Source organism: Trachemys scripta, chromosome 4 (genome assembly GCF_013100865.1).
Source record: "Trachemys scripta elegans isolate TJP31775 chromosome 4, CAS_Tse_1.0, whole genome shotgun sequence".
Lineage (NCBI taxonomy): Eukaryota > Metazoa > Chordata > Testudines > Emydidae > Trachemys > Trachemys scripta.
In genome coordinates this window covers 68018586-68039846 of record NC_048301.1, presented here as the reverse complement: position 1 = coordinate 68039846, position 21261 = coordinate 68018586, and the positions used below count along the sequence as shown (strand labels likewise).

Sequence of the window (21261 nt, the reverse complement as noted above, 5' to 3'; positions counted from 1 at the left end):
TAGTCAATCTCTCCTAGTGCAGCATATGTACTTTGTAGTACAAGTAGGCTACAGAGATGCTATGGTGATGGGCACCAATATGAAAAGTAGATAAATCTTCTCACTCATGCCCTTACTGCACAATGACATGGCTTGGAAATAGTCATACCCACTTCCCTCTTGTGACCCATGAGGATTCCGACTCAAAGGCCTTGACTCTGGGCCACTTGGTGATTCCCACCTATTTCAGTGTGAGTTCCAGAAGACCAGATCCACAGCTTTATAGTCCATTTGCACCACCATACCAAACCCAAGAAGCAGACCCTACATTCGTTGAATACCATTCAGAAGAGTATTTTATATTTAGCAAATCTGAAATGAGTGGATTTGTCCCATCCTTGCTGAACTGTATAGTCTCTACCAGCAACTTTTTCTTTATGTAGCCAGTTGCCACCATCTCTTTCTCCTTCTACCTGGCTTCCCACTTTCCTGCTTTGTGCCCACCTGCCTCTCTGTCACTCTGTTTAGACATTTGGATTTCTGCATTCTCTTGTTGTTTTCAGTTATAGAAACAGGTTATAATGCAAATAAAACACGAAGACTTCCTATCAAGCACAGGGGGCTGGGAACCAACTGTATTGGGAGGTTGGAGGTACAAGACATTCTCATTAAGAATCTCCTTTAACTTATCTCAGCCCAAATTATAGTTCTGCAATGCAATCACTACCACTCTATACCAGTCCCACCTCTGCATGTAAGATGAAAACAGCCACTTGAGCTCCTTCTAGCATGCTTTTGAGTGGGCCTGATGCTAGGCACAGAGTAGAGATAAGCAATGCATTGAAGTTATATCACTGAGACGGAGGGGTCAAGAAATGGATAGAAACAAACCATCCCTCTGACACTGCCTTTTTCCTGAATAGGGGGGTAGATCAAGGAGCTCAGATTCAAGTGTGTGGCTGGAGTCAGTAGCCTCTCAGCTGATGACAGATTAGACTCAGGGCCTAGTGAAAATATAGTGATTAGCTCTGAGCGGCATCATGTGTTTGTCTCCAGTGCTAGAGGAATTACTGCTGCAGGCTGTGATTTTCCCCAGCAAACTGTAATTATGTCAGGGACCCTCGTTCCTGTAATTTTTCTTGACAACCAAAGTGTAAAAGAATGAGAGAAAGGAGGTAGGTAAGGGTGGTGGGAAGCAAGAAATGGACAGGAAGCAGGGGAGACACATTTTGTCTTATTTCAGTCCATTAGCAAAAACTCAATTAACCTCTCTTTGTTCCCCAGAATCAGACTGTTCCTATACAATTTTTCACAACGGTCATTGTCAAGTTTTGAGTCCCCAAAAGTGCCATACAGTCAAGCTAAATCTGATGGGCTGAGTCTGGGTCTTCCCATGTTCTAGCATTGGTTAAATGAATGTAGTGCCTATGAAAGGTGCCAGTCAGACCCCCCCCTGAAGGAGGGGCTGCATTGAAAGGTGCCAGATTGACATTGCTGGAGACCAAACTTCTCTGTTTATCCACAACGCAGGAACGGGTACAGCATGGGTATATGTGCCGAGTGGTGCTTTGTGCTATGGACTGCTGCTCACTGGAGACTGAGCAGGCTGAACTAGATTTGAACCCTGGTCCCAGAAGCCTTTTCAAGACTATGATTTAAGGGGTTGATGTTAGAAGGGATTAGGTTGCACATACTAACTAACATGTTTGAAAAGATGAGTGTAGACAAAGCATTGTCACCTTTAACACACAGTAAGGACTGATCTACACTTAAAAGTTTTCCCAGTGTAACAATTAGAGCAGTGGTTCTCAACCAGGGGTATGTGTACCCCTAGGGGTACTCAGAGGTCTTCCAAGGGGTACACCAGCTCATCTAGATATGTAGCCTATTGTAAAACTAGGCAAATAAAAAGCACTAGTGAAGTCAGTACAAACTAAAATTCCATAGACAATTATTTGTTTATACTGCTCTGTATACTATATGCTGAAATGTAAGTACAATATTTATATTCCAATTGATTTATTTTATAATTATATGGTAACAATTAGAAAGTAAGCTATTTTTCAGTAATGGTGCGCTGTGACACTTGTATTTTTATGTCTGATTTTGTAAGTTTTTAAGTGAGGTGAAACTTGGGGGTACACAAGACAAATCAGACTCTTGAAAGGGGTACAGTCGTCTGGAAAGGTTGAGAGCCACTGGATTAGAGGGTTTGATATTTTTGTGACATTTCTGTACCGGCAAATGGCCTAGTGTCAATGCAGTTATACCAGCAAAAAAGGGCTTTTGCTAGGAACTGTTATTTCATTTGGGAATCTGGTATAAGCTGTACTAGCAAAAGGACATTTTTTGCTGGAATAAACTGCATTTATACTAGAAGGGTTTGCTGGTATACCAGCAAACATTTTAAGGGACAAGGCCTAAATTGGTGAAGTTAAAGCCTAGACTCCCCCTAGGTTTTATTTTGACCAGTTTAGCATATGTTAAAGGCAAGGGTCCTTTGTCTACACTTGACTTTTAGAATCTGTTAGAATGTGTTTTGCTAACATGTGCTAACATTGGACCTTTTAATCCTAGCTGAGACAAGGTCAGAATTGTTACTGTCAAGACATGTCGCCCCTCTACATCAGCCGACAGACCTGGCTGGCATTGGAGGGAAATGTGTACTGCAGTCCCTGGAGAAGTGCAGCAGCAGGCATGCTATCCCCCTTGTGCCCGAGAGCTCCAGGAGACATTGTGTTGACTATTGGATCCCCGCCAAGCTCCTAAGCCAAGACTCACACTGAATTCTAAGCCTGGTCTATTTCCCCTGAGTGCTGCAGTTATGCTGACCTAGCCCTGGGCGTAGACACAGCTAGATGGATGGAAGAATACTTCAAGCAACCTAGCTACTCTCCAGAGGTGTTGTTCCTACAGCAATGGAAAAATCCCTTCAGTTACACTAGTCTACATCTCTGCTGCAGGGTTACAGTGGCATAGTTACAGCACCACAGCTATACCACTATAGCACCCTTAGTGTAGACATGGCTTTACAGACACACAGCTCCTTTCACCTGACAACGGATGCCAGCAACTTGGCTGGAATTAGCACAAAGGACGCTGTGAGTAAGAGGAGGGAATGGAAGGGGTTGAAAGAATTCTTATATACTTCTTCACTTCCTTTCCCAACTGTTGTGTGATGTTGCTGTGAGTTATTGAACAGCTGCTGTGTTCTACCCCAGAGGAAACTGCATTTCAGTAGTGAGTGAGCCTGACTGCTAAAGTAAGTGCTATGGAATGAAAGGGGCTACAGAAATGGTTCTCTCTAATTCATTGTTATGTTAAATACATTTGGGACCACAGCACCTGAGGCCCTATCCAGAGATGCCATTCTAGCTCCTCACATCTGCAGTCTCTGACACTCACTGGGCGTTTCTGACTTATCACTTGTGCAGTAGGTGGATCTCTCTTTTCTTTCCCCTTCCAGGTAGCTCCTTGCAATACTCCCAGTGGCTGGTTCTGAAATTCTGAGGAGGCCAGATTACTCAGGCAAAAGGTGTTTGCAGCCTTCAAAACTTTATGACTTCGGGGCTCCTGGAGATAAGGGTCCTGGATGGAAGAGTGGGTGGATTGCAACTGCCCCAGGGCTGAGAGGGAGAGCATTCTTTTGCATCCATTCAGACACTCAGCCATTTCCTGCTTTGCTCTTGCAGTCAGCATGCTCCACCTGCTCTTACTTAACCATTTCCTGTTTACTGTTTTCAGAAACCCTGTGGTGCAGTTGCTAGGCTAATGTGTCACTGGATCAGTCTATATATACAACCCTTTTCAGACAGGCCTTCACTCAGAATTTTTTCACTCTAGTATTATCTGTATGTGAGTCTTCCAGGGAGATCCAGCAAGTGTGTGTGTATACTCACACACATCTGCATGTAATTGCTACTCAGGGTGAAATTCATCCTTAATGTAATTCCACTGAAGTTGATAGAGTTACATTAGGGAAGAATTTGCCCCTTAGCTTCTGTCACTTTCTGTCTCTGTCTCTGTTTTTCTTGTGGTGCTTTCTGTTTGTTTCTATGGACTTGACCCAAGAGATGAGCAGTACACTGGAGGCAAATTCCCCTTTCTTTAGAAAAGAAGCTATTGAGATGTTTTGAACAGAGTCACCCTGTTGCTGTCTAAATAGCTTTAAAACTGTCCTGTCCCAAGAATGAGGGATTTGTCTGCATGATTTTCCCCAATTCCAAAATATTTTCTAACTTTGAAAGCAGTGAGGAGGATTTCTTCCAATTTCCCACCCCCTCCTGCTTCTCTTGCATGTAAGGTAAGAGGCAAGGAGCATGGAAGAAAATTATCCATGCAATAGGTTTGTTTACAGTGTTGAAGTGTAGATGGTTCCTAAGACAATATTTCTCATGAAAATTAATTTTAAAGGAATACAGGCTCAAAATCAGTTTTTCTTGTCCATGTTACCAGTAACTCCGTTATGATTACACTGTACTGAGCTTTTCAAAATCCCTTTTTCTCTTCACCCTTTGTGCTGTTTCTTCCCCCCCCCCCCCCCACATTTTTGCATTTCGGTCTGCTTGGTCAGTGAAAATAGATTATTCATTTTTACTCTCTGACTCTCAAGCTCTAGCACAGAGCTGGAAGGTTTGGGTTGTGGTGAACCCTTTAGGGGAATGTTTATTTGTGAAAAAGCAAACAAAACCAACCTGTTCCCACTGCCAGTCTGTTTAAAAAAAAAAAAAGTAATGGAAACATTTCAGTTGGAATTAGGGTTGTTTTAAAAAGAATCTGGGACCAGCTTTGACCTGACAGTATCCCAAAGGTATGTGCTGTATGCCAGTGTTATACTGATGTGTATATATAGAGAGAATTGCAATCACCTTCTAAGAATGCTGCATCTACAAATCCCTAATGTAGACACACTGTGCCAGTGTAAAGCATGGCACTTACCATTGTGGTTTGCTCTGCTAACTTAGCCGAGCAAGTCATACCTGCCTAAACCTGGTTTTGTATGAGGGCAGCACATCTACATTAGGGATTCACACTCATGTAAGGTTTCAGAGTAGCAGCCGTGTTAGTCTGCCGCAAAAAGAACAGGAGTACTTGTGGCACCTTAGAGACTAACAAATTTATTAGAGCATTTATTTAACTGCATCAATGTAGTTATACCAGTGTGTATTTTTAAAAAATTTCCTAGTATAGATGGAGCCTTGTTGTGATTGTAACATGGATTTTCACTATTAGATGTTATAGATGCAAACAGGACATCCCAAACAGCTATTAGCTGCAGGAATAACATAACTACAGTTACGTCAGGGTTTTCTGAAGTGCCCATCAACTCATCTCTGAAGAGCTTCTGATGCATCTCTTTAATCAGGAAGGCAAACGGTTGATTTCTACACATCAGTGCTTTTGGACTGGATCACATATATGAAATAGTTACTTTGGTTACTCTTACTGTTAGGGTACCTGTCATCAACAGCACTAGCCCAGAATGAGTCACACCCACTCATGCCATGATTTGCTTAAGCCAGCAAATCTCTACTTTCCCCCATTTTTTACAGGGTACAGTCCTGTTAAATTCATAATCTTATTGCACCATACAGTTCTTCCTACAGCAGGCCCTTGCCCTCTAAGCAGTCTGTGAATCCAAGAGCTCAGCTGCTTCAAGACATTTTGGTTCATTGCCTGTCTTCATTTACCAGGTGTGTTCTTTTGCCACTTTAGTTTCCTGTTGCATATCAAATTTGGGTCCCTAGAAATTTCTTCTTACTAGAAATAATTAGGTCTAATTAAGAGAAAATGTAGGCAGAATAGTGAGAAAATGTAATGGATGATGAGGTCAATTGTACTGTAGAATTCTCTTTTCTTTAAATCTAAGATGAGCAAAGCCCGGGAAAATATACTGTAAGGAATGATACTGCACGGGCCCCTGGTGCAGGGAAAGAGACTAGTTGAGATCTTATAGGTATTTTCTGTCGTAACTTACATGATTCTTGGTAACATGTTCATTTTTCTATTGGCGATTCATTCGTAAGGGCATTTCTGTGTAGGGTGGAGGGGAGGTTCAGTGTCCAGAGAACATTAATCCTTATTTTAGCAGGTACAGGGTAAAGTGTGTTCCCTTGTACTCCACTGTAACTGTAAGCCTTGCCAAGCCCTTACATTCTTTTCTGAGTATGTAAAAGATAAGATAAAACATGAACACTAAGAGCTCATCCTGCCCCAAGGGTCTCTATCTCTCTCTCTTCCCTTTACCCTCCCCACCCCACAACTTGGAATTGGTGGCACAGACCCAATACTTGACATGTTTGGGCCTTTTCTTCCTTATTGCTGCTAACCATGCAAATTAAAGTAATGAGGGCTGGGAGCCTTTCAAAGGTGGTTTGAAGTCCTGTATAGATGCAGAAAGAGAAGCGAATAAGGGTATGTCTACACAGCTGATGTTAAAGCGCTGCCCCTGCAGCACTTTAACGTGGCTTTGTAGTCACGGCTCCAGCACTGAGAGAGAGCTCTTCCAGCACTGTAATAAAACCACCCCCACGAGGGGAATCGCTGCCAGCACTGGGAGCGCAGCTCCTAGCACTGGAGCACTACATATCTACACTGCCACTTTACAGCACTGAAACTTGCATCACTCGGGGGGGGGGGGGTTTCACACCTCTGAGCGAAGAAAGTTTCAGCACTATAAGTGGTAATGTAGACAAGGCCTAAGACAGAGCTGTAGCACACAAGCACCATCCTAATCAGCTCATAATCATTTTTAGACATCAACAAACACTAGAGGCAAAGAAGAAATGAAGAAAAAAGGTCTAATCCTAAAGTGCTTTTTTACGTTGCTATTCCCCTCCTTCTGCCCCCACACAGTGACCCAAAACACTGGCAATAAATAATGGCAAGACCCAAAGGTTGGATTTCAGTGCAGGTTCAAAGGATAGGGTGGGCTCAGGAGCATTGTCTACACTAGGACTCCCACCACTGCTATCATCAGTGGAGCTGAACTAGTGTTAGCAACAGTGCAAAATGTTTGCAGATTAGTCTAATATAGACAAGGCCTAAGATTCCCCCAAACTACTCCCAGTTCCCATCTTGGCAAATCTGACCTAAAGCATATAAAGTTTCATTATCAGCTCTCTGTCTTATGACGCTGTTTACATCATGATCTTTCATTAGGGTCCCAATAAAATCATGGTATGTTTCTAGGCAAACCACGAGCTTTAGATTATAGAAATTAGGGATGGAAAAGACTTAGAAATCATTCAGGGCTTGTCTTCACGTACCCCGAGAGGTGGTAGCTAGGTTGACAGGAGAAGTTCTCCCATCAGCTTAGTTCCATCTACATGGGCGGGGGGAGGGAAGAGGGGAGTAGGTATGACTATGTCACTCAGGGGTGTGGATTTTTCACACCCCTGAGTGACATAGTTATACCAATATAGGTCTATAGTGTAGACCTGGCCTAGGTCCATCCGCCTGCAAGATCACAATATCGCCTACCTGGTAGAGGCATTACAGGTATCCAGTTGATTAGAACAGAGAGTAGAGCTACTCTTAGCCAAAAGACCAAGAGCTCTCTTAGAATCATAGAAATTAAAGATGAATAAAATCTACTAGGCCATCCAGTGCCCTCCTCCTTCCCAGGCTAGCTCAAGATTGTTCCTTACACTGTAATTGCTAGTGCTTTGAACAGTTTAGTTTTAAATGTTTCAAACAACAGGCGTCTCAACTGGGAGACTATTCAACAGTCTAACAACTCATTTCACCATCAGGAGGTTTTCCTGAGAGCCAGCCTTTTCTTAATTTAACCCCCCTGCTACTCCTACTTGAAGGTGACCCACCAAGGATTTAATTTTATTTTTGTAATTATCTGTGTGCCCTTTCTTTTGAACAATTTTTTTTTAACAATTGAAGAAGGCCTGGGAGGTTGCTTTTGGTCTTTCTTTGTTTTTTACCTTAGAAATACTAGGAATAATAATGCATAGTGCTTCTCATCAGTAGAGCTCAAAGCACTTATCAAAGGAGGGCAGTATCATTATCCCCATTTTATAGATGGGGAAACTGAGGCACAGAGCGGTGACATGACTGGCCTAATGTCACCCAGCAGGCCAGTAGGACAGCCAGAAATTGAACACAGAGCTTCTCAGTCCCAGGCCAATGCCCTATCCACTGGGCTATACTGCCTTCCTTGTCAGGGTTAATTTCCCTTGGCTTTTTTTGGAGAACCTGTAGGGAGCCCTCACTGAAGTTTATACAGACCTTTCATATCTTCACTGAAAGTGCAGTGTGTTGGCTATTTAATAAAGATATCCTGTCTGCCACGTGCTTGTTATGCATTGGCATTAAACAGGCATGAATAAAGGCAAAAAAAAGAAGAGTTTTAAACAGACTGAGTCAGTTCTTCCAGCCTCCTGATCATTTTCTGAATTTCCTCCAGTTTGCCTGCATCTTCTTGGTAGTGAGTTGTCCAGAACTGAACACAGTATGTCAGCTGTAGTCTTACCCATGCAGTGCAGAGACTTCCCTCCCAATCAGTGGCATGATGCTTCCCTTGCTTGCTTCATTTACATTTAAATGCAATTTTCAGTAATGGTGCCTTGTTTCTAACAATCTGTGTGGCTGTTGGAATTACTTATGTTCCATTGGGGACTTTAACACTAAAGTTTAATGTTGTCCAGTCTACCAGTTTAATAGACACTGATTGCAGGATTTCATCTAGTTTAGATTACAAATGAAAGTGGCTTTGTTTTCATCCAAGCCTGGATTTGTGAATGTCTATTGTCACTTCAGCTCATGAGACAGCTCATGGTGTCTGACACCATCAGGTGGTCCAGAGACATTTATACGGAACACATCACAGGACACCATCAATACCACATTGAGTAACCAAGACCACCGACCAGGGAAATAACCCACTTCCTTCCCTGACGGACCAAAGGACGCACCCCACCCATATACTTATCTGCTACACCGATACTGACTTGGACTCCTTATTCATTCCATGGGTGGCGTACCTGAGCCCACCTATCCACTGACACTTTAAAAACCCTTGCACCCCAATCTGGATCTATGCAGGTTATGCAATATGTCTGTATCTTCTCATCCTTGCAAACGATACCTGTAACCCCCCATAACCCAAGCCTGACCCCAGATGTATAGTACCTTGCCTCTTAACTCGTGTATATTTCATTTTAAACATTAACTTTAATACAAATTTTAAATTTGTTCAGAAGAAGTCCAGGGCTGGAACCAGAAAGACACTGCAGGTCATGCTTGAGGTGTAGTGACAGAACTGTGTGGGGATCTGGAATGCTAAGAACAGGTGGTGTGCAGGTCAGGGTTGAAATGCTTTGGCAAAGTTGTATTTGGGGGCTGGCATGTACATATTTTCCTGGCTGCCAAGCTCTTCTGCAGTATCCCAGCACATCCCATCCTCGGTCCCACTCCCTCCAGCTGCCAAACCCTCCTCATTTCCAGGTGTTATCCAACTGGAATGGGATGATGTTCTGAAAGCTGCAAGATTGTTGTAGGTCGCTGAGCAATCATCATCATTGCTTTCTGAGAATTTGAGAAATACCAGCAGGGCTGTGCTTGCTCTTTTGCCTCCTAGCCATGCTAATAGAGGAAGCTGAGAAGCAGCAATAGATTACATAAAGTAGGGAAATTCCCGAAGACCTCACCCAGACAATCTTAAACTAAAGTTGCTTTGCATACACAACAGATAACCCTGCAATTGCCTGTAGCTCCAAGGGGGGGTTATGTAGTCATACCCTTGTCCTGTAATCATTCAGTCCGGTTAAACCAGCTGAACCATGGAGACAAAGTAAAAATCCCTGAAACAGATTCTACCTTTTCCAGGTCACAGCTATATGGAACTCCGAATGATTACACATAGCATCAGTCTCTCCCACACCAGGATATACACTTTGATAATTATATTCCCATAGAAATAACAGCTCCCTATCTCTACTATCGATTGCTGTGAAAGCCAGCGTTGCTTCTAAAAGTATGCCACACTTTGAAAACGTGTGATTATGGAATAGTAGTACTCACTCCACAGTTAAAGTTGCAACTGAGTTTCCATTAGAAAACCAGTTTGGCAGAGAGTGGATGCTTATGGAAGTCACAAAGAAGTCATAGCAGTTTCAAAATGGTAGGTTAAGTCTGGGGCTGAGGCAGAATTTTTCTGCAACATTTGAAATGAATTATACGTGACATTCCGAAGTATGTCACTCTAAAAGTTCTGAGTGTTGTTAAACCTGGTTCCAAAACTCTTCTAATTTTTTTGGCCCTTCGGAGCAAATCACCAGAGAGATGGAGACAGAAAAAACATCCTTTACTGGACTATCCTAGTTGAGATATAATACCCAGGACCAAGAGGAAGTTGATTTGTGTAAAATTACAAGTTATTAATGTTTTCTTTAATGGCATTGCTGAGATGTTGATACAAGTTCATTAAGAAAAATAGTACTTCTCCAGCCCCTTTCTTGCAGAGACAGACATCAGTGTGTTACCAGTTACTAGGGAAGTTTATCAATGGAAAAATTAACTTTTTCCTGCAAAATTCTTGTTATTTTATTGGGTTTCAATGCTGTAACTTGTAAATGGGCCAAGAACATGAAGTAGAATGGCTTAGAGTAGCAGTTGTTAAGGAGTTGTTAGCAGCTGTCTTTGGGGAAAGGGAGAGGGAGGCCACAATCCTGTAAGACTTCTGTTCCCTTCCACAGCCTGCTGTTGCAGAAAATTTCAGTGTTGTTGGAGCCATGTTGGTCCCAGGGTTTTAGAGAGAAAAGATGGGTGAGGTAATATCTTTCATTGGACCAACGTCTGTTTGTGAGAGGGACAAGCTTTTGCACTTGCACAGAGCTCTTCTTCAGGTCTGGAAAATGTACTCAGTACGTCACAGCTAAATTTCTGGCCTTCAAACAACCCAACTTTGCCAAGCTCATCAGCAGAAGCAAGCTCCCCACAGACCAGGACACGCCAACTCAAAGCGGCACTGGACCCTGCCAGAACAACAGATGCAAAACACATTTCAAGATCCATGGGTCGTACACATGCCTATCACATGTGGTGAGCCTCATCCAGTGCATCAGATGCCCTCAATAACAACTAGGTGGGTGAAACCAGGAAATCACTACACTCTCATATGAACTCACACAGAAAAATGATAAAAGTCAGTAACATCATATTATCCATGGGCAAATACTTTTCAAAAAGTGGTCACTCCATGTCTGATCTCTAGGTCCTCATCCTCAAAGGAACCCTGCACAACACCTTCAAAAGACTGAGCCTGGGAGCTTAAATTCATAACTTTACTGGACTCTAAAAATCATGGATTTAATACAGATACTGGATTTATGACTTATTACAACTATCTTTAACCCACTATCCCCCCTCCCTTTTTGGTACTATGTCTGCATATGGGTGAACTGGCCACTTTACCTTGTATGGTCTCTTACAATATGTGTTAACCACTTATGCTAAATAATCCGTTCCATATTGTATTTAGCTGTGACACTGAGGGTCTGTCTACACTACAAAATTATGTCGGCCTAAATTATGACAATGTACAGCCGCCACAGTAATTAAATCGCTTTTACATGTCCACATTACGCTCCTTGTGTCCTCATTAGGAGCACGTGCACCGATTTAATTGTCAGCATGGGGCATTGTGGGATGGCTTCTGAAAGCCAGTAACAGTCAATGTAAGCAATGCAGTGTCTACACTGACACTGCATCGACTTAACTACATTGACCTACCTAAGTGCTACACCTCTCGCAGAGGTGGAGTTAAGTCAGTTACATCAGGCGAGTTACATCAGCAGGAGCAACATTTGAGTGTAGATGCTTACAGAATTAGATTGATGTAAGCTGCCTTGCATCAACATAACTCGTAGTGTAGACCAGGGCTGAGTACTTTTACCAGACCTGAAGAAGAGCTCGGTGCAAGCTCAAAAGCTTGTCTCTTTCACCAGCAGAAGTTGATCCAATACAATATATTACATCACCCATCTTCTCTCTCTAAATTTGCTGAGTCATTTGCAACCAGTCCTTTCTAAAGCTAGAAATGGTCCATAAACCACTGCACTGATTCCTGAGGCACATCCCATGAAGCCGTGCAAAGGACTCTGCGCATTTGCAGAGGACTCATTACAAGTGTCTTAGGCTGGGTTGCCACTAAAATATTTTGCCGGTATAGTGACGTTGGTCAGAGGTGTAATTTTTTAATGACATTTCTATACTGGCAACAGCTCTAGTGTAGACTACTCAGTTATACTGACAAAAAAGTGCTTTTGTGGTAGAGCTTATACGGATCTACTGGCAAAACCACTTATTTGCTGGTGTAAACTGCATCTACACTAGAAGGGTTTGCTGTGGATAGTTATACCAGCAAACCTTTTCTAGTGTAGACTGAGTCTTAATATGGGTATCACACAACATCAGGCAGACTGAGAGAGGAGAAAGACAGCATTAGACGGGAGAGAGAGGTGGAGAGTCTCTTCACTTCAAAACTCCATATAAACCATAAGAAAGGACTTCTTTCCTACCTGGCACATTGTCCCTTCTGAACACCTCTGCTAATGCTGGTATTATCATGGCCCCTTTCAGTCCATCAACTTGCCTTTTACCTACCTCCTTTCACTCAGCTTTATTGACTTTCTTCAAAGCTTTGATAGCGAACAATAGTGATTGGCCCATGCAGGTGTTGACTGTTCTGCAGGGTCCTTGAGGGAGCTGTACTTTTCTATCCTACAATGGAGTTTGTCTAAATGATCAGAAGTACATATTTGCCTAGGACTATGGCAACTTGCAGTGCAATTACTGGCAGCAAACAGGTCTTTTCAGTCTAATTCCTCTGTCAAACAGGAGGACGTGCTCTGACTGGTGATTCATTATTACCTGGGATATTTTGGTTCTGATAATTGCTGGGTGCTCTTTCAGTTCATTATCTCACCTCTACATCTGCCTACAGCATAGATCAAGATGATCTTAAAGAGTACTCTCATTATGGTTATCTCTTCCCAACAGACAACAGTGCATCTGCTACATGCTGTAGTTAATTATAATAATATAACATCTCTACATTTATATAGCATGTTTACTCTTCAAGCACTTCACACACTATATACGTCTAGCACCGCTGAAATGGAATTGAGTCCGAGGTGTGGGGCAGCAGCCAGGCAGAACACTGAGGGGAGTGGAAGTTTTAGCCAAGTACATGAGGCAAAGTCCTAATTGGCCACAAAGATTCCTGTGTGGAAATCTAGTTTTCCAAGACCCCAATTAAGAGCAGAAGCAGCAAACTGTAGCTCCCTAGGGGAGAAAGGAGGTGAACTCTGCAGAGATTCAACCACCCTGTGAATAAGGGCAGAGTGTTCTCCAGAGAGGAAAGAGTACCCCATACTGTTTGACAGAGACCGTTCAGATAGGCTATGAATCAGCACTGTCTTGCTGGGAAGGCAGTCGCAGATAGCTCTCAGCCCCGTGGATTTTGAAGGGGGCATAGGATGGAAAGCAGACAGCCTTCATTGCCTATATAAATTCATCTCCACTGTTTAAAATCTAATCATTAGTCTTCAAAGTAAAGTCTAATGTAAAACTTTGGATCTGGATACCAGTGCAGAGGGATATCCTAGGATGACAAAAGCAGAGTCCATTTTGCTTACTGATGTATTTAGTGCCTAGATGCTATGGTGACCAGCATGTATATAGATTGATCTGATAGACAAGCCATGAGATGTTCTGGCTATTGGCATGATCTGGACAAAGGATTCTGGGACACTGATGTACTTTATCACTGGAGAGAGAGAGGGAGTGGGAGGAATCCCCCTAACTGACTCCAGGTGGGTGAGGAGGCATTAGGGATAGTGATTCTGTGGGGAGTATGTTCTTCGAGAAGTTAGATATTTCATTGCATTTCAGTAGATGATATAGAGATACTTATGGAAATTACATTTAGACAAGTCCATCAATCCATTTATTAACGTGCCCATTGTTCCTGTTTCAAGGGGGATGAAACACTGAAAGTATTGGTGAGCAACAATACTTGGTCTGTATTCACAGCAGTTTGATTAAAAGTTGGAAAATAATTTGCGAGCCCTGGAGGTCCCATCTAACCCTTGTACATTTTTTTAAAAGCACTTTTACCTTTAGACTATAACCTGTAATATGGAAATTGGATAGATGAGTGGATTGGGTTACATCCTTATCAGCAGAAGGTCTCTGCAAGGACAGCCTAAATGTGGATCTTGACTGATACACATAGGGCCAGTTCCTCAGCACGTGCAAATTGGCATAGCTTCATTGACTTCAATGAAGATATGCCAGTTTACACCAGCTTAGGAGCTGGTCTTTAGTGTGAGCTAATGAAGAATGATTGAAGGGATTGGATCAGGCTAAGATTTGGTTTATAGGGGCAGTTTGACCCCGTCACCTTGATGCCCAGTGTGGGAGTTTGCCTCTGTGAGGAGCATCATAAACTCTGAAAAAGCCAATCAGACAAACTAGAAAAAGCAGCTAGACCTACAGTACTTTTGCATATGCTGTTCCAAGCCAAACAATCCGGTGACTGCAAGGCCCCAGGACTGCCAATCAGGCTGCTGGAGACATGATCATTATTCACTGATTAAAAGTTAAAAATCAATTAAGTAAATTAAGCTTCAGCCAGTCAGAAACTGGCTTATACTGAAAAGTCTAATGTGCTTTGCTTTCATGGGTAAACCAGATTTCTGATTGGCTGAAGCACACAATATGTCTTGTCTCAGCACTAGGTGAAATGCTACCATTCGGTCATGATCCAAGTGCATACAGTGATTCATTGGCCTTCTTTGTTGTATGTTTCAGATGGAAAGGACTATCCAGATGCCAGCTGGGAAGACTCCAGTCCTGTACTGCAGGCCATAAGAGTGAGGACCAATATCTTGAAAGATGGCTTCCCCAGTTCCACTGCTGAGACCCTCAAGCTAGCACAACCCATATGAAGAAGAACGTGTCTCAGCTGGAGAGAAGCATGACACAGATATTTTGCCAAATGTGATTTCTTTAAATTTCTATGAAGCAGTTTGTGGAATTGCTTCTTCTTTTACCTCTGAACAGAGTGACTTTGAGTGTGGTTCTTGTTCTTTGTACATGAGTAGCCATATTATATTTAGTGATATAAAAATTCTGTGTTAGTTCTGGTTAATTTAGGTGACGTGCTGAAGAAAGATGCCAGATTGGTGCTCTAAAATAGGTACAGCTCAGGCTGTGGCAGCACTTACATCCCCATCTTACTATAGCCTTGCCAATGGGCTTCCTGACCTGGAAGACCCACTTCCAAGAGTGAGAGGAGAATTCAGTTAGTCCTAAAATGTCAGTTCAGAATCTCCAGGGAAATGTTGAACCCACCAGTTGGCTTGACTAAAGTACAGCAGTTCAGTGGTTCTTGTGTCTATGATGTACTTTAGAATAATCTTAGCCTGTTGTGTATCACAGTGAAATCTAATCGTAAGCTTATAGCAATTCAAGGTTGAGGGAGAAAATGTAGCAATGATTGCAGTCTCATCCTTCTCGTGGCTGAATTCTAGAAGATTAGTGTGTATGTCCACTGTTCAGCTTTTTCCATCTTCAAAACATTCACTAATCCTCACAACACCACTGCAAGGAAGGAAAGTAATTGTTACCCATTTTACAAGTGGAAAAACAGAATCAGAAAACTTGACCTGTTCAAGATCACACCTGGTCTACACCTAAAATTTAGGTCGACCTAGCTACAGCACTCAGGGAAGTAAAAGCTTTTGGAGTCTGTGCGACATGGTTAGAGCAATCTAACCCGCACTGTAGACAGAGCAGTTGGTTGATGGAAGAATTCTTCCATTGACCTAGCTACCTCCTCTTGGAGAGATGGATTTATTACAGCAATGGTGAAAGCCCTTCTGTCAATGTAGGAAGTGTTTTCACTACAGCGGCACAGCTGCGGCATTGTAGCTGTGGTGCTGCACCGTAGACATGGTCTGAGCTGGGATTACAAGTTCCTGGCTCCTAATTCTCTGCAAGCACAAACCAGGCCTATCTCTCCACAACTAGGGAGGTCACTCATCTGATTTTCACCCAGACAGCCCACTTTTGGGGTGGTTTGTCCCCTACTGGGACAAAAAACAGACGTGATATTGTCTGGTATTGGATGGGGGCCACTATTTTTCAGAGTGCTCTGCTTTGCTCCCTCTGGCATGACATTGAACACACCATGCATTGATCAAAAAGAGGAAACCAAGTGATGAAATGCAAAATGAGGAATCCAGAAAAATGCTACATGGTTGAAGAGAGGTTTTCCCTTTATGGCCATTCCACTCCAGCCAACGTTGATAGTGAGTGAAAGTCATTACCATTTGATGGCTGTTGGGTGCTCTTTGTGAAATGAGCCAATAGCAGAGGCAGATTAAGGTCTCCTGGGGCCCTGGGCCAGAGCAAGTGACGGGGGGGCGGGTCTGATGCCGGAACTGTGGCCTTCCCCTACCCCTTCCACCTGCTGCTCCATCCCTTCTGCCTGCACCCCCGCCCATGGCCCTACCCCATTCTTCCCCTTCCCCGTGGCCCTGCCCCATTCTACTCACAGCCCTGCCCCACTCCACCCCATGAACCCTACTCCCATTCCACCTCTTCCTCCGCAGCCCTGTCCCCCACTCGCTTCTTTCCGCCACCCCCTGCTGCAGCCACGAGGCCAGAGAAGCTCTGGCTGCAGCGGACAGCGAGAGCTCCTCCATCCCCAGGGCCGCAGCGGGGACCCCTAGGCCCGGCCCCATAGGCCTGTGCGGTAATCCTCCACTGCCAATAGCCTCAACCCAGTTCCTAGTGGACAATTGCTCGCATCTCAAAACCGCCATGACATGTGTCACTTATTGACACTCATGTTGGCAGTCTCAGCAGAGGTTAAGTATGGGATGGGGCACAGAAAATAATCTTCCTTCTTACTAAGTTAGGAGAGCAACCTGGAAATGAGTGCTCTGCATACACACACACACTCTCTCACACACTCCTCTCTCTGGAAGTAGCCGTTGCTACAGTTGCCAAACGTGTTATTCCATTTCAATAGGCCACTTCATAAAATTTCCAAATTGCTTCTTGGGGAAGAGAAACTCCCTGGCTGTTGTGTTACTGTTTGGTACTTTGAGGAGGCTTTTTTATTTTTAAACCAAAGGAGAGATTTTCAGCTTGACGATGTTGTCTGCCACGGCCGCTTTTTAATAGGGTCCCGCTGGGCTAGTATGTACCCATTTCACCTGAGTAGCTTATAAATGTTTGGTAGCGCATTCAGACGCAGAAGTGTTTTCTGCTCTTACCGGAGGCGGTGTTAGCCCATGGGGGGCCCTAAGCAGGAATATTCCCCCCCCACACACACACACAAAACACATAATAAAAAGTGAATAGGGGCCCCCCCTTGAGCTGCTCAGGGTCCTAAGCAATTGCTTAGTCTGCTTATGTCTAGCACTGGCTCTGGCTCTTACAGTCACATGCCTGAGTCCAGGACCTTTCAGAACTACAAAAGGCTGAAGGGCAGGGAAAATTCCATCGAGAAGCATTCAGGTCGCCAAGAAACAGCCAGGGTCTGTTTAGGCTTAAAATGCTTTGTTGTTTTGGGGGGGAGGTAGAAGAGGGGAGTACATATTTTTTAAATGTTGAAATGCAAGAATTGTTTAGCTGATTTGTCCTGTATTATAGGAACATTATGATTTGGGGGGGGGGGAGGCACTAAGCTTTTTAATATATCTAAGGAGCTAGAGTGTTTTATGAACATTATTGTATGCAGTGATGTTGTAGTTGTGTTGTTCACAGGCTCTTAGCGAGACAAGGGGTGTGAATAAAAGATATTACTTCACCCCCCTTGTCTCTCTAACATCGCTTCCCCTTCTGTGATGTGATGGCCTCAGCACACCCTGAATAACAGCCCCTGCACTCCTTGTTCATCCCCTGGGAAGCACAGAGACCTGCTGACTACTGCTCCCCCTTGGGATTAAGATGACAAAAATGAATGGTGGGGAGCCATGGTCAGAGCTCTATCCCTATCTGCACTGGCTCCTAGGGTGCACCAGTGAGAGCAATCTGAGGCACAATCTCGCCAGTGTTTCTGCTGGGCCTGGTCAGTTCTGCACCACCACCGCACAGACAAAGCTGTGGCATAAATGTCACAACCAAGCCCATATTGCCAGAGAAGCCTGCTTTTGCAAGGAAATTAACCAGATGAACCAATAAGTCTCTTCTGTTCCTACTCCTGTGATTCCATGGCCCTGCAAACACATGCACTCAATTCCTGCTGCATCCCATGCTATGAATCTTGCAACTAGACTGCTGCAGACATTCTCTTTCTCCTCTCTAAGGACAATAGTAAAATCCACCAGCCACTTCCTTCACTAATTGGGTCAGGTTCTCTCTAAGAAATTAATTGACAGTTGAACAGATTTATTTCCACTATAGGTGAGCAAAAAAAGAGCATCAACATGATTAATTGCGTGAAAGGGACGACAGGTTTGTAGTTCAAAAGGCCTGAACTGATTTCTTTTCTCTTTTCCTCCCCTATCCAAACTGCTCTGTAATCAGATATGCAAAAGGGCACATACTGAGTTAAAGTGACTTTTTGAAGGCTTCTCACACTGTACAAACAACTTCTGAGGCCAGTCCGGAGCCAAACCAGCACGTATCAGTTCATTCCAGCACTTGTCGAGGAAAGAGAGTGAGAGAAAATTAGATCACTCAAGGACAGCTTCCTCCTGTTTCTTCTATGTCCCACTACGCCCCCCAGGCCTATGACCTGCTAATGTCCTTTTCCTCTTTGTGACGTCATGCCCCAGTTAAGATAATGGCCTGTTTGTACATTTCCATAGCACCTTCCACTGTAAAGGATCCGAAGTGCTTTGAAAATTCTTTTCACAGTGATCACTTCGTCCATCACTGAAATGTAGCCAGGTCTGAGGTGGAACATGGCAGCCACTTAACAGTGCCTAGCAACGCTACACAGCTGTTGAAGACAAGAAGGGAAGATGTCTATATACAAATGCAGCTACAGGGACAATTTTACATAGGAAGGATATAAATAGCAGAGCTGAAATTTGGCCAGGATGCTGGGATTAACAAACCAACTCTTGCTGGTAATGCACTGGGCTCTGTAATAACCACAACTAGTGAGTGCCTCTGATTTTCATCTCATCTGAATGACATCAGAATAGTGCCCCCTATTAATGTGCTTGGGCATTGCTTCAACACAGATTCAAAAGGAAGCATGCCTGACTCTGCTGTACCACCTAGCTACTGCCCAATGCCAACAGCAGCAGACAGGCTCATAGCCCAAAAGGGATATGGCATGGATTGCATCGCACCTTTTACAGTAAAATAATCCACCTCACACGTGCATTCCAGGAGCCTGGCTGCTCAGCTGGCCCGTAACTAGGGGGCTGCACACTTTGTGACTTTGATAGGCAAAGCGCATTGCACACAACGAGTACTCCTTACACCTCTCCATTACCTCCCACAAGCTCGCTGTGTGCCACCCTCCCCCTATATTTCAGGAATTCCCTCCCTGCAACCCCCACCACCCCTCCTCACCAGTGGCAGATTTACCGTGAAACAAACCATGCTGTGGCACAGGGCCCCCAACAACAGGGCGCCCCAAAGTGCAGGACAAATCTGACAAATGACTGAATTTAATAAGCACTGCAAGTTGTGAAGCAGTCCAGGCTTTCTGCATTCTGCGAACTGTGCTCCAAACTTGTTTTTTTTAAATAGTCTAGCAAAGAATTTTGCTTTGCCATTTTTTCACTGTCTCGGCAATAACATAGCAGCAACTAAGGGAAATTGTCATTTGCCAATCAAAAGTCTGTCTGCTTGACCAGTTAGCCAATTGAACAAAAGCACCCTCCCCCGCACATTGCAACAATGCTTGTGATTTGTCACTAGTATGTAATTGGTTAAAAATCCCGTTTTTAAAGAGCCTGATAAAAATGCAGGATTAACTGGCCCACCCAGGCCCACCCGTGGCTACACCCCTGCTCTTTCAGGTATTTTTTAATCTGCCTAAACTCAAGGTCAGTTTTTTAGCAATAATGAAGTAACACTATGAGCCTGGCAGTCAAAAACGCAAAAAAAATGAAGGCGAGGCAAGAAGCCGAAGCTAAGCAAAAAGACAGTTTGTCATCTTATTTTAAAAAGCTTGAAGTATTGAATAGTGGACATGCATCAAAAAGTATGGGCAAGGAAACATTTGAATTAGCTGATCACTTGCTGAGTTGTGGGGATACCACAATGACTGCAAAAGTTGAACAAGCCAACTCTGAAGTGACAATGGAACTACCAAATATTGGTAATGTTGTTGAAGTAAGGGAAGAAACCTATCCTGAAGACATTGCATTATGGCCAAAATCTGTTTCATTGGCTATGGTAGAATATTTCTTAGTAAATAAACCGAAAAATGTAGGTAATATGGAAAATTTGAGAAAAGAGTATGTGGTTGCAGGATGAAAGCAATGTATAGGTCTTCATGAGTTCCATTTTCTAAGGATAAATAAAAATGGGACGACAGACATGAGAATTTGGTTGATTTTTTTCGGAAACAACTAAGGCAGTCTACTGTTATGTTTGCAAATTATTCCCTGATCATAGTAAAGGAAAACAAACATTCGTCGACGGGCACTCTAATTGGAGAAATGTTGCAAGCCATATTGCTGATCATGAAACTTCCAAAGCTCGTATTAATGCTATGTGTAAGTTCGTTCAAAAGTGTAAATTATCTGGAATAATTAATTCTGTGTTATCAGCTTAGTTTGAAAAGGAGTGTTCTTATTGGAAGAAAGTGCTGAGATGTGTTGTTGCAACGGTCATGATCATTGAGTCATCATTGTCAAATCAGCTCAGTTTGAAAAGGAGTGTTCTTAATGGAGGAAAGTGCTGAGACGTGTTGTTGCCACGGTCAAACTGCTGTCTTCTTTGGGACTACCTCTAAGAGGACATGATGAGTCATCATTGTCAAATCAAAAAGGTAATTTTTTAACCTGCCTTGAATATCTTAGTGAATTTGACAATTTTCTCAAAGAACATTTGAAAAATTATCAGTATTGTGACTCAGGAAAGACCAACTTTTTAATGCACCAAACCGACGATGAATTCATCACTATAATGGCAGAGTGGCTCAGAAACCAATTCACTGATGAAGTAAAGGATGCCAAGTACTATTCCATAATAGTCGATTTAACACCAGATGTGAGTCATGTAGACCAATTAACATTAATTTTAAGATAGGTGACCGGCAATGGTGACGTTATAGAGCTATTT

At 43.3% G+C, this 21261-nt stretch overlaps 1 protein-coding gene across 9 annotated transcripts in view; it reads left to right on the top strand.

Moving 5' to 3' along the window:
* The window catches only part of RAD51B (RAD51 paralog B), a 599509-nt gene extending 579566 nt beyond the window's left edge, over window positions 1-19943 (top strand). For all 9 annotated transcript variants that reach the window (XM_034769348.1, XM_034769343.1, XM_034769351.1 and 6 more), the window contains one exon: window positions 14809-19943. In XM_034769348.1, coding sequence (XP_034625239.1) covers window positions 14809-14868 — 60 coding nt within the window. In that variant the 3' untranslated portion in view covers window positions 14869-19943. The remainder of the gene's footprint in view (window positions 1-14808) is intronic.
* Window positions 19944-21261: the final 1318 nt, after the last annotated feature.